We start from the raw sequence: 11,393 nt of genomic DNA, 5'->3' as shown, positions 1-11,393 counted from the left end.
CCCCACGCCCCGTCCCCCAGTCCCGTGCCGTGCCGTGCCTTATTGTTATTGGGTTGTAGAATAGGCCGTTTGCGGGAGGCTGTGGAATTGAACCAGTCGTTTTTGAGTGTTCTGGTGGCTCAGGCGCGGGAAGTTGGAGGCGACCTGCCTGGGGTGGATGGTGAATGTGTGGAGGAGAGTCGGGAACGTGTGTCTGCGAATATATATCGTGTACGTAGTACGTTGAAGCAGTTTGCTCGAGAGTGGAGTTCGGCGAGACAAGTGGAGCGGGAGCAGACGTTTGGTCCTTTGTTGGATGGTTTGCGGCGATGGTTACCTTTAGAGCGGTTCGAATCGGAGCGAGGTCGACGGCCATGGGTTTTGTGTCCTGGTTCTGGTCTGGGTCGGTTGCCATTTGAGGTTGTAAGAAATGGATATAACGCTCAAGGGAATGAGTTTTCATACTTCATGTTGCTGGGGTCATACTTTATTTTGAACCATGCACTCGAAACTGAGTCCATAACCATACAGCCATACGCCCTCCAATCCACTAATCGACGAGATCATGAAGACCATCTGGAAGTTGTACGTATACCCGATGTGGAGTCAACTGAAGCGGCTAAGAGTGGTGGTAATTTCAGTATGTGTGCTGGAGACTTTGCCGAAGTATACGCAACACAAATTGGAGCATGGGACGCTGTCCTTACATGTTTCTTTATGGATACGGCACAGAATATAATCAGATATATACATACTATCGCCACCGTCATACCCACTGGAGGTGTCTGGATCAATTTTGGACCATTGCTCTACCACTTCGCTGACAGTGTTATCGAACCCAGCATCGAACTCAGCTACGAAGAAATCAAATCAAGTACGCGACACCACTCGCTCGGACCCCTTTCGCTCGGACAAACACACACCCCTCTCTCTCCACACCCACCACTCTCTCTCTCCACACCCACCGCTCTGTTGTCTGCAGTTGCTTCAAAATATTTTGAATTCAAGGAAGAGAAATGGCAAGATGCATTTTATACTAGCTGTCCCAAGTCCATGATGCAAACACTATACCACTGTGTTTTCTTTGTTGCGATTCGTAATGACAAGAAGTCACCACAGTCAATTTATGATGAATGTAAGGTCACCAACAGAACGGCAAAAGATTTACCACTCGGACCGGAATACGATGGAATGTGATACTAGATGTAATATGATATGATGGAATATGTATGATACTACTGGCTGGAACAATTCAATAATGTTATTACCAATCTAATGGATCTTGTGCAGTAATTCTAGATATAGAATCATCAGCAAGCTCTTGAATATCCTTTCGTATTTTAATTCTTCTATAAAAGATCGGGCAGTCACGATTAACGCAGATTACATCCCGATGAAGTGATTCTTGGCATCGTTGACATTGAGTCCAGAGCTGATTAAATTCTCCAATTTTTTTTTGATATTCGCTTTGTCGTTCTTGTACAATTTGCGCAATTTTCATTTCATCTTGTGAGCAATGCTTACAATAGCATGAACCATCATTTATTACTGTACGACAAACTAAGCATCTGTAACCTTTAGTGATAAATCCACCAAGTCCTTTAAAACCACTACTACCACCGGCAAGTATTTTCTTTTGTGTAACATGACTACCAGAGAATAATGAATCGGCAAGCTTCTTATTTATGGGCTCGAAAATCCTCAGTAAAGAATTTTTCAGACTGTCAAGGTAAAAGTCAACATCAATAGGTATATTGTTCTGAAGGACATACAGAGGATCTTCAGCTCTTTCATATTGCGGTTGATTCTTGTATCCCGCGATAACAACATAGTAAACACGATCTCCAACATTTGGAGCGTTCGTAGGATCTCGTTGTCTCAATTTTTTAGCTAATTCTACGTGTGCTAGCTTAGATGTGTAATCTTCTTTACCTAAAGACTTGCTTAATACAAGATATGACATATCAATTTTATTCATAAGTAGATCGCGCACTTTATCCTGAACTAGTTTTGCTGCCTTGGAAACATCACGCTGTACTAGTAATATCTTCAAGGCATCATCCAGCATCTGTTGGACAAGTAAACAAAAATCCCGACGGACCGTTTCTATACCTTTGCAGTCTATTGAATCATGCTTTTCAGGTTTCGTCCATTTTAATCCAGCGTACCTTTTCTTCTGCATAAGTAAAAAGGGGTAGAATATCTTTTCAAATTCCAAACTTATAGGCGCAATAAACTTGTTGCTAATTAATTTGCTTGCTTCTAAACCCAATTTCATTGCTTCACCAACATCGCTGACACCAAAGTTGACCATGACACTATCAGTATCACCGTAGACAACGATTGCATCCGCAGGATAGTTGTTTTTTTTCGTAAAGTTCAACTCCACTTGTTGCTTCGTAAATTCGATCATGGTACGACCGAACGCAGTAATAGATTCTGATATGGGTAAGCAAGGTAACTGCCCAGCATTGACGGCACCAGTATAACCGTAAACTGAGTTCGCACTGACCTTTAACGCCAGTTGACGTCCATCTAGCACTTTGCGTTTCAACGGGTCGGTGCATTTTTTCAACTCGGCCTTAGCTTTCTTTCGAGCTGCTAAAAGGTCCTCAACAATCGACGGCAATATACCACGCCGTATTTTGGATGTTACAAATGATTTACCGGCCGGCGTGGTTTCCATCCAATCTTTCCCTTCAACCTCGCCGTCGCCGGCGTCGGTTATGAGGTATGACTGAGGTACCGGATCAGGTAGTAGTGTAGTGTAGCATAAATTATGAGCTATCATAATGCTAGGATACAAAGATGCGAAATCTAAAGTAGCGATTGGTATGTCATAATAACCTCTGAGTGGCTCCAGCACCGTTGCGCCTTCATACTGTACTTCAGTGTTGTTACCGGACGTCTTGATTTGCGGCATTAAATACTTTTGTTGCTTACACTTCCTTAATAATTGTGACGTAACTTTAATCTGCTGTCCTCTAGTCAACAACAAGTTCACAGGTACACCCGTAACCCTGGCCATTTCAATGATATTAACCAACAGTGAAAGCTGGTGTATAAGCTTTATAACCAAAACGGAATCCTTCAGACAATAAACAGCGATCCTTTTACGCGTTTCATCATTACCGTGCTGTAATACACACATCTGGGAGTAGTGTACATCTTCCTTTTGCTCCTTGAGGAAGTATGAACACACATTATTTAATGAATAACTTTTCAGTTTATGTTCACGACGGATAATCTCATAAATATCAAATTGGATCCGACCATCAACATTGATATCTTTGTTTTCGTGCATCCCAAGTTGTTTCGTATTAATCATACTGTCATGTACTTTAATTTCGGAAGGTAGCACACGCCCAAAATTACGGAAATTAGGACAGTCCAATTTTCTGCTTCTTACTAACATGTAGTTCAAATCAAAATTGATAAAATTGTATCCAGTTAAGATGTCTGGGTCCAGTATATTCACGGTGTCCCGCCAGCCGATCAACATGCAGCGTTCATCTTTAAATGATACAACTATACTACCGCCTATAGGCGCACACGTGTCCAAAGTAAATATTATCCTGACTTCGTCATATATGTCACCACGTGCCTCATTAGGACCTCCATGATCGCGGGCCTGGTCAGGGTTGGGTTTAGCACGATTATTACATGGATTGACCTGTGAAAGTACCGTGCTGATTTGAATAACTGGGTCTTTTTCTGGTACTGGAAATCCTTTTGAGCCCTCGGATATGCATTCTATATCCAGAGCTAGTAATCTAAGTCCTTCGGGAATGACTTCATAGTCGCCTTCTATGGGTAGTCCAATGATGCTATTACTGATGCAGCCTAATTCGTAATTACAACGACTAATTCGACGACTCGCTGCAACTTCTGTTACACCACTTACTCGGATGCAACCACAACCAACTATATCCCGATCAATCATCCAACGCAACGTATATGGAACGGTACATTCATATACGGTCGAACTAAACACAATACTACCGCTCTTAGTTGACGTCAATGTGAACTGATTTTCTATCATCGATTTTGCCGCATTCATACATCTGGAATTAAAGAATGTAAGTTTAAAGAAAGTGTGAGAATGATTCTGCGGGTCATAACCCATAACGGTCTCACCCTCACATACCTCCAAACACGCCAGGGAATTAATACCTAGCCGTCGCTCCAACTGCTGGCGCAATAATTCACCCACGTAATCTTTTTCCCCTTCAACCTTCATAGGACATTCCACCAACAAATACGGAAATACATCGAACACATGTAGACACACCGACACACCTGTATGTAATGTAACCCCATACACCATCACAACAGGCAGCTGATCTGAACACATATCTAGATGTCATACTGATTAGATGTCGGGTGTCATACTGACTAGATTGTCGGGTGTCATACTGATTATGTGTCCTGTCTTAAAGCCATCGTATTTTGTCAAAATGGGGTTCGGGTACTCTTCCGAAGATATATTCATGTCGTTAACATCTACTACGAATATTTCCATTGTTCCGAGATCACATGGAGTCTTCCGTCGTCCGAATTGCTTTAAGTGTTCAAGATACCCTAAGTAGTCCGTGTCCTCATACAGGGAGCCGCCACCACCGTTACCCAGACGCCGTTTCCTAGCGGTAGCCCCCGCCGTTTTGACTTGACCGAACATGTGGCTGGTCTTCACGCCAAAGTCCACGTCTGGGAAGAATTCGGTCACGTCCGATGGCTTGGAATACTCGGCCGTCACGTAGTACCGTCCCACGCCCCCTTGGACATTGCCGGTCCGCGCCCCCGCTCCCTCTGCAGGCGACATTTCTTTTTTAAAATGGACGAACTCATCAAGTCTATTCGACCCGCAGACGATATTCCTACACTGGACGAATGGCTGATAACCTCCAACCTCGGCCAGGACGGCGCTCTACTCAAAGAACACCACGCTCACAAGTAAGCAACAACGTTGACCGCTCAATGTCGACCGGCAGATGTGCATAAAACAAACATTAAGCTACGAACATGTGCTTTAGACGATATCACGAAGTCTTTGAAATACTGGAGAGACTAGCAAGTCCTCAGGATCCTGGAAATGTGGACGAAAAAGGTGAGACAAAATCCTTATCCGTAGACGACAAAATGCGGATGATGCTAGTTGTCCTCCACGGCAACATGGGCGATTATAATAACACATCTTTATTGCGTCTTGCAAGTGAGTTGTCCTTGATTCGGGTTGGCGTAATTGGTCTGAAGTTCATGACCTATTGGTTCCCGTTGTCTAGTTTGTCTGATGATAATACAATCTCATTCACGTCAACCATCGCAATGCATTTATTAGCCTTAGATGGGCAAGACTCTTTGCCCTCCGAACACCACAGGCCCGGTGGGTGTCTAGAGTTAGCAGAAGAGATGATGGATGGCGTGAAAGCCAAGGTGGAACGTAATTTCGGTCTCAAGAATTACTCGGAGGCGATTTACCACCGTGTTTTATGCGAAATTCATAAGCAGCGCAAGGATTACACACGTGTGTGCAAACACGCTATGTTACATTTGAAAAATCGACCGCAGCAAATTTCCGAAGAACACGACCTAAAGCTTGCTGAGGATTTATGCATGGCGACCTTGCTTTCGCCAAATGTATTTTCGTTTACCGATTTGTTGCAGCAAGAGGATATTTTGAAAACAATCTCTCCCGGTAGCAAGTATTATGACGAGAACGACGGAAACGTTTGGCGAGATCTTGTCGTAATTTGTAACAATGGTGATTATGACATGTATAAGCTGTTTCTCCAGAAATATGCCGGCAACGAGGGGGGAAGTTCCAAGCTAGAACAGCTTGGTCTTACTCCGGGATATCTGAGCCTTATTGAGTCCAAGTTACGATCATTTGCCTTATTGGAGAGTGCATTTAAGAAATCCGAAAGGCTCTTTACATTCGAGGAAGTTTCCAACATCTGCCGTATACCTCAAGAAGAAGTGGAACTCTTCATCTTATCACTCATGCGTCGAGGCTTACTCTCAGGCAAAATTGATGCAGTAGATAATGTCGTTACATTCCATAAACTTCAACCAAGAGTTCTTGACGCCGATAAAATTCTCAACATGTCCCAACAGTTCCTTCTTTGGTCTAACAAGATGGATGCCGCTGTTAAGCAGATGCGTGACCTTTCACCAACGGTACAAGCTACATTAAATGTGCTTTAACCTGCTCCTGAAACGTCCCATATTTTTCCCCCACGAGAACCATCTTTTTCCCCCACGAACAGAACAGCCGGATGGTGGTGACCCAGAAGAGTCCGGTTAAGTAAAGTAGTCTCCCTTATCGATTGGGTAGTACTATTTTTGGTTATGAACTCGCTTTGATTTGAAACTAACTAACTAGCTAACTAAGCCTTCTATTGGCCGAAAGATTTCGGAAGTACTCCGTTTTTTTTCCTGTTCAGATTCCGTACTCCAACACAGCCTTCAGTATCGCTTCAGCTTGGGCAGCATCCTCAAACACATCGCGTCCCAACAGCGCGGGAGGCTGTGTGGTAGCCAGTCCAAGTGTGGTACTCCGGCTTCCTGCGGCAGAGAGGCCTCCGATGGAAGGCACTGCCAACTTTTCTGCGCCAGGAGTCACTGGCTCCTCAAACATGCCTCTCGGTTGTTGCTTCAAAGAAGACCAGGAGCATCCCGGCGTACCGGAAGTGGTAGAAGTCACTGCTGATGACACTACAAGTGAAACCGCTGACCCTGCGTGGGCAGTCTGGGACCAAGCCTTGGACCCCAGTGACTGAGACTCACGTTGTGACTGAGACTCACGTTGTGACTGAGACTCACGTTGTGACTGAGACTCACGTTGTGACTGAGACTCACGTTGTGACTGAGACTCACGTTGTGATTGCGTTCCAGCTTTACCCACCCTGGAATTGTTCCGATTAACCAGGGAAGCTTCAGAGTTAATGTTATCCAGCAAATAGCCGAGTAGACGGGCCTCCGATGCTGCGCCCAAATTGTCCCGATCCTGTAAACTTTTATCCTGAAGAAGATTATGATCAAGAGAAGCATGACTAACACTGACGTCATGACCAACGTCATGTCCGACATCATGTCCGATGTCATGACCGATGTCATGACCGATGTCATGAACATAGTCTTGGTGGAATTCTTTGGCGAGATCGCTGCGGCTCGATGTACTCAATATCCGTAAGTCCCGATAGGCAACCCCCGACCCGAGACGTCGAGACCTGAAAGCTGCGTGCCCGCGTCCTCCAGACCCCAGATGTCCTCCAGACCCCAGATGGCCTCCAGACCCTGGAGGTGCTCCAGACCCCAGAGGCCCAATACCGCTGGAACCGTATGTCCCCTGCCCATGGTTGGTTGTGCCTAGTCCAGTCATCGCGAAGCTAGCCGAAGTGTCCCGGCGAGAATCTTCTATCGCGGTTTGGGAGACTGGTCTAGAGCCTTCCAGGCCAGGACCCAAGACGTAAGCGTTGAGTTGGTCGTTGGCGTCGAATTGGTCGTCAACGTTGAGGAGTTGGTCGTGTCCCATGGGGGGACCAAGGTTCCCCGCTGCAGCCGCGGCCGCAGCCAGATGATCCCTAAGTTCTTCATTTCCATGAGCGAACCTACAGTTCGATCCATTCCAGCATCTATTGTTCTTGTAGAAATTACACAAGCTCACCTTATAGAAGACGGAGCTGCTTGTCCTTAATTCTTGAGGCGAATGTGCAAATGGACAATTTTGTACATTGCAGGACACCCGTTTGCTGTAGCTACTGCACAGTTTTGTTTTACTTAAGTCAGGTAGCGGTCTCAGCTCTTTCAATGAATGAGCAAACCGACACGGGTCACCGTTAGCGCAAGTCCCCTCCAGACACCCGACATTGACGGCGAATTGGTTCTTGTACCGGGGATTCTTCAACTGACACTTCAAGAAGAACGGGCACATCTTGGTTTTAAAGAACTGGCCACTATCATTCCGGCCACCCCCCATAGCTACCGCCGCCGTAGACGGCCGCGTTGACTCTTCTGCAGAAGATAGGGAACGCCTCATAACAGAAAATTAAACAGGGAACAAACCAAGCCACTCCAGTCGTTTCCGATAGCCTAAGTTAGTCCTACAAGACATCTCTTTAAAATCCAATTCTTCTCCTGACCACCACCGGAGTGACCCATCACCAGTGTGACGACGACCCGTGTGCCACCTTTTACCTGTAATCACAACGCGTGCCGACGACGGATAAAATTCGGATGAAACAGATCTGGAAATTGCAGGCACTAAGCGAGACGGCGACCATTCTGACAAAGGGGGTCGCTGAATCGCAGCCCCGACTCCTGAGTGATTCGTAAGGTCACCAGGAGGGCACGAAGGGTGTGGACAAAAAATAGATTTTAGACCACGTCGACCAATCGAGACTTAGATTACGTTCCTTTTGAGACCGAAAGCGACCCTGGGGCCTGTAACAACTCGGCCTTCCGTCTGGCTGATCTGGCCGAGTGGGAAGGAGAATGTTCGCTGACTGAGTATCTTCGAAAGCAGGTTGAGGCAGGGAGGCGACTGCTCCGAGCAACCGAGCTGATGGTCGTGTCGGAAGGACTTTTGGAAGGGGAGGAAAGTCGTAAGGCGGCTGATATGGATCAGCGGCGTGCCTTGAAGGAAAACTTTAAGCGCCGACGCATGCAAAGCGAACAGGTGCGCGAAGAAGACGGAACGCTGCGGCTCTCGAAGCAGCTGCTAACGGTCACTCGAGAAGACACTCAACCGGAAGACCAAAAGACCATGGACGATCAAAAGACTACTGCTGATGAAAAAACCATTGCGGACCAGAAGATAACTAAAGAAAAGCCGAAGCCACAGGCAACACACAGCTTGGCGTACGTACCCCTCCCCCAAGCCTCCCCCAAGCCCCTCCTACACACCTCCTCTTTTATCTAGGCGACAAGCTGTCATTAATCCTTTGGTGCACGCAGAGCTTAAGTCTCTTTTGAAATCTAAACAGAACTAAACTACTATTACCAACCAGATATATGCACCTAAGGGGCAGGTTGCACACACAGGGTGTGGCCGGGTGGTAGGTTGCACACACGTGTGTGATGGACACACGGGTATAGCCATGAGCATAATACGGACGGGTAGTAGGTCAGTGTATTCCGTTGCACCCATGGCTGCTTCTGTAGACTTGGGCGGGGGCGGTACGACGACTGGTGTTGGGTGGAGCGGTGTCTTGCATGTAGTATCCTTCTACGAATTCGGGTGGTTCGTTGATTGTTTTGTTCGTGAGGTTAGATGAGGGATTAGTATAGTTTAGAAGACAGCAATAGATGGTGGTTGCGATAACGGAGCCAAGTCCGGCACCGACAGTGAGTGCAGCCCAGTGGTCTAGTGGTAAGAGGTTCTTGAGGTAGGATTGGGCGATGGTGACATGTAGTTCAGCAATAATGCCGAGTGCAACAATGCCGCCGAGGACAAGGAAGAGCAATCCGTACATGGAACGGCCGTTATTCTGGTTCCGGGCACCACTGAAGGCTAGGCCAGCGGCGACACCAAGGTTAACCAGTCTTGTGACAGCTGCAGTGTTGATACGCTGTCTTGCTTCCTGGAGAGAATCATCACAGAAACGCTTGGCCGATTGCCTTACGAGGTTGGGACTTACGATGGGGCGTTCGCTCCCTCTACTTTCATTATTGTGTGCATTTGCGTGTGCATTCGCACCCTCCATTGCGGCGATAATACGTTTCTGAGCTTGCACCTCAGTCTCTTTAACGAAGGACGGTAGCCAAAAGAATTCCCCAACTCGACTATGCATATCTTCCCGTAATTGCTGCAATGTCGGCGAAAAAATGTCCGTAACCGTCTTGATGTTTGCCTGAATTGCATCCTCTTCAGCGCTGTCCATTACCTCTTTTAATTTCTGATCGAACTCCAATCCAAATTCTGTATCATGGCAAATGACCTGTTTATTGTAATCAGCCACCAACTGGTCGCCCATCTTCTTTATCGCTGCCTGCAACTCCTCCTCCGTAGCGGGCAGCGAAACTTGCCTTCTTATATCGATTCGATAACGGCTCTGCGCCGTTGTCAGAAAGCCCAGCGCCGTTTCGCGACACTTATTTGCCCATTGGTTCACAATGCCCTCCTCCTCGTTCTCCAACCGGTTCTGGGCCGTGCTCTTCCTTACCACCATCAGGTTCAACAATCCAAGCTCCTTCATTTCCGAATCGAACACGAACAAAGCAGCGTTTTTGCAACCGTATAAACGCGTGCGTAACTCGTTCAATTCGATAGAAACCAGCTCAGATGAACTCATGGAAACGCAACTATGGAATTTTCGGTTCACTTCCGCATTCAATTCCTCCATCAACGCGTGTACCACACGCTCGTTTTCTCGTTCTATCTCTCCGCCAGCTAGTTCCAGCCTCTCACGGAACATCTTTTCAGTAACCTGACAACACTCGGGAATCTGGATCGATCCTGTCCCCAGTACAGACCCTGTCCCCAGTACAGACCCTGTACCCAGTACAGACCCTGTACCCATAGACACTGTTCCTGCTCCGGACAGATTATGGGGCGGCGCACCCTCCGGCATATGAGATACCCCTACGAACCTAAATGGCTCGTAGAATTTCCGCATAATCGGCAACTCATGATTCTTAAGAATTCGCTTCAATGATACTTCATTTTCCGGACGACCACCAATCGTCTCCTCCACCGCCAATCGAAAATTCGAAACTAGATCATCCAAGAATATATCACACCATCGACGTACAGAATCACAATTCGCACTTCTCAGACGGTTTTTCGCCTCGTTCAAACTCATCATAAAACCCCGTTCTGCCTCTTCAACTGATCCTAACAACGATTTGTTGTTCACCACACCACTTATAGTAGCACTAACCAAACAACTATTACCCCACAACGTCACTGTTACCCACCCCGGTTTGATGGTTTCCCCTGTGTGATGGTTTCCCCTGTGTGATGGTTTCCCCTGTGTGATGGTTTCACCTGTGTGATGGTTTCCCCTGTGTGATGGTTTCCCCTGTGTGATGGTTTCCCCTGTGTGATGGTTTCCCCTATGTGATGTTTACTTCCATAATTTGAGGGCTTGGTAAGTCTGTTTTTCTATTCCATATTCAAAAGCTTTTGCTCCAAGTGGTTTAGATTCGCGTATATGTCTATTAGAGACTTCGTTGAGATCTTTTTCAAGTATAGCAAGTATATCCGTTTGCATTAATTTGAGTTGTAGTTTGGTGAATTGTTCGGCGACAGATGGGAGTTCAGGGAATGGGCTTTCATGATTACCATCAGTAGATGAGGTGTTGGCTGCTTCGATTAGGAAGATAAGTAGGTCGGCCATGTCCCCTCCGGTCATGGGTAGTTTATCTTGTGAGCCTAGAGTACCTTGGTGTCCATTGAAGCCGCCGCCCTTAAA

General features: G+C 46.6%; 6 protein-coding genes across 6 annotated transcripts; 3 read left to right on the top strand and 3 right to left on the bottom strand.

The window, feature by feature from the left end:
* Nucleotides 1-447: 447 nt before the first annotated feature.
* GNI_121120 (putative N2227-like domain protein) lies at nucleotides 448-1,176 on the top strand (the record flags this gene model as incomplete). The annotated part of the gene is made up of 2 exons (XM_011133555.1): nucleotides 448-853; nucleotides 962-1,176. The coding sequence occupies 2 exons, from the start codon at nucleotides 448-450 to the stop codon at nucleotides 1,174-1,176; spliced, it is 621 nt and encodes a 206-aa protein (XP_011131857.1).
* A 67-nt stretch (nucleotides 1,177-1,243) lies between these two features.
* GNI_121110 (DNA polymerase) lies at nucleotides 1,244-4,801 on the bottom strand (the record flags this gene model as incomplete). The annotated part of the gene is made up of 2 exons (XM_011133554.1): nucleotides 1,244-4,323; nucleotides 4,372-4,801. The coding sequence occupies 2 exons, from the start codon at nucleotides 4,799-4,801 to the stop codon at nucleotides 1,244-1,246; spliced, it is 3,510 nt and encodes a 1,169-aa protein (XP_011131856.1).
* A 200-nt stretch (nucleotides 4,802-5,001) lies between these two features.
* Nucleotides 5,002-6,183, top strand: GNI_121100 (putative 26S proteasome subunit; the record flags this gene model as incomplete). Its single annotated transcript, XM_011133553.1, has 1 exon — nucleotides 5,002-6,183. The coding sequence occupies one exon, from the start codon at nucleotides 5,002-5,004 to the stop codon at nucleotides 6,181-6,183; it is 1,182 nt and encodes a 393-aa protein (XP_011131855.1).
* A 235-nt stretch (nucleotides 6,184-6,418) lies between these two features.
* Nucleotides 6,419-8,017, bottom strand: GNI_121090 (zinc finger protein; the record flags this gene model as incomplete). The annotated part of the gene is made up of 2 exons (XM_011133552.1): nucleotides 6,419-6,693; nucleotides 6,856-8,017. 2 exons carry the CDS (start codon nucleotides 8,015-8,017, stop codon nucleotides 6,419-6,421), a joined length of 1,437 nt encoding a protein of 478 aa, XP_011131854.1.
* A 525-nt stretch (nucleotides 8,018-8,542) lies between these two features.
* On the top strand, nucleotides 8,543-8,969 carry GNI_121080 (hypothetical protein; the record flags this gene model as incomplete). The annotated part of the gene is made up of 2 exons (XM_011133551.1): nucleotides 8,543-8,838; nucleotides 8,900-8,969. The coding sequence occupies 2 exons, from the start codon at nucleotides 8,543-8,545 to the stop codon at nucleotides 8,967-8,969; spliced, it is 366 nt and encodes a 121-aa protein (XP_011131853.1).
* A 135-nt stretch (nucleotides 8,970-9,104) lies between these two features.
* On the bottom strand, nucleotides 9,105-11,333 carry GNI_121070 (putative transmembrane protein; the record flags this gene model as incomplete). Its single annotated transcript, XM_011133550.1, has 2 exons — nucleotides 9,105-10,854; nucleotides 11,050-11,333. The coding sequence occupies 2 exons, from the start codon at nucleotides 11,331-11,333 to the stop codon at nucleotides 9,105-9,107; spliced, it is 2,034 nt and encodes a 677-aa protein (XP_011131852.1).
* Nucleotides 11,334-11,393: the final 60 nt, after the last annotated feature.

The sequence above is a fragment of the Gregarina niphandrodes genome (genome assembly GCF_000223845.1).
Source record: "Gregarina niphandrodes unplaced genomic scaffold scaffold00029, whole genome shotgun sequence".
NCBI lineage: Eukaryota > Apicomplexa > Conoidasida > Eugregarinorida > Gregarinidae > Gregarina > Gregarina niphandrodes.
The sequence above is the reverse complement of the archived record's forward strand: the minus strand, read 5'-3'. Positions and strand labels throughout refer to the sequence as shown.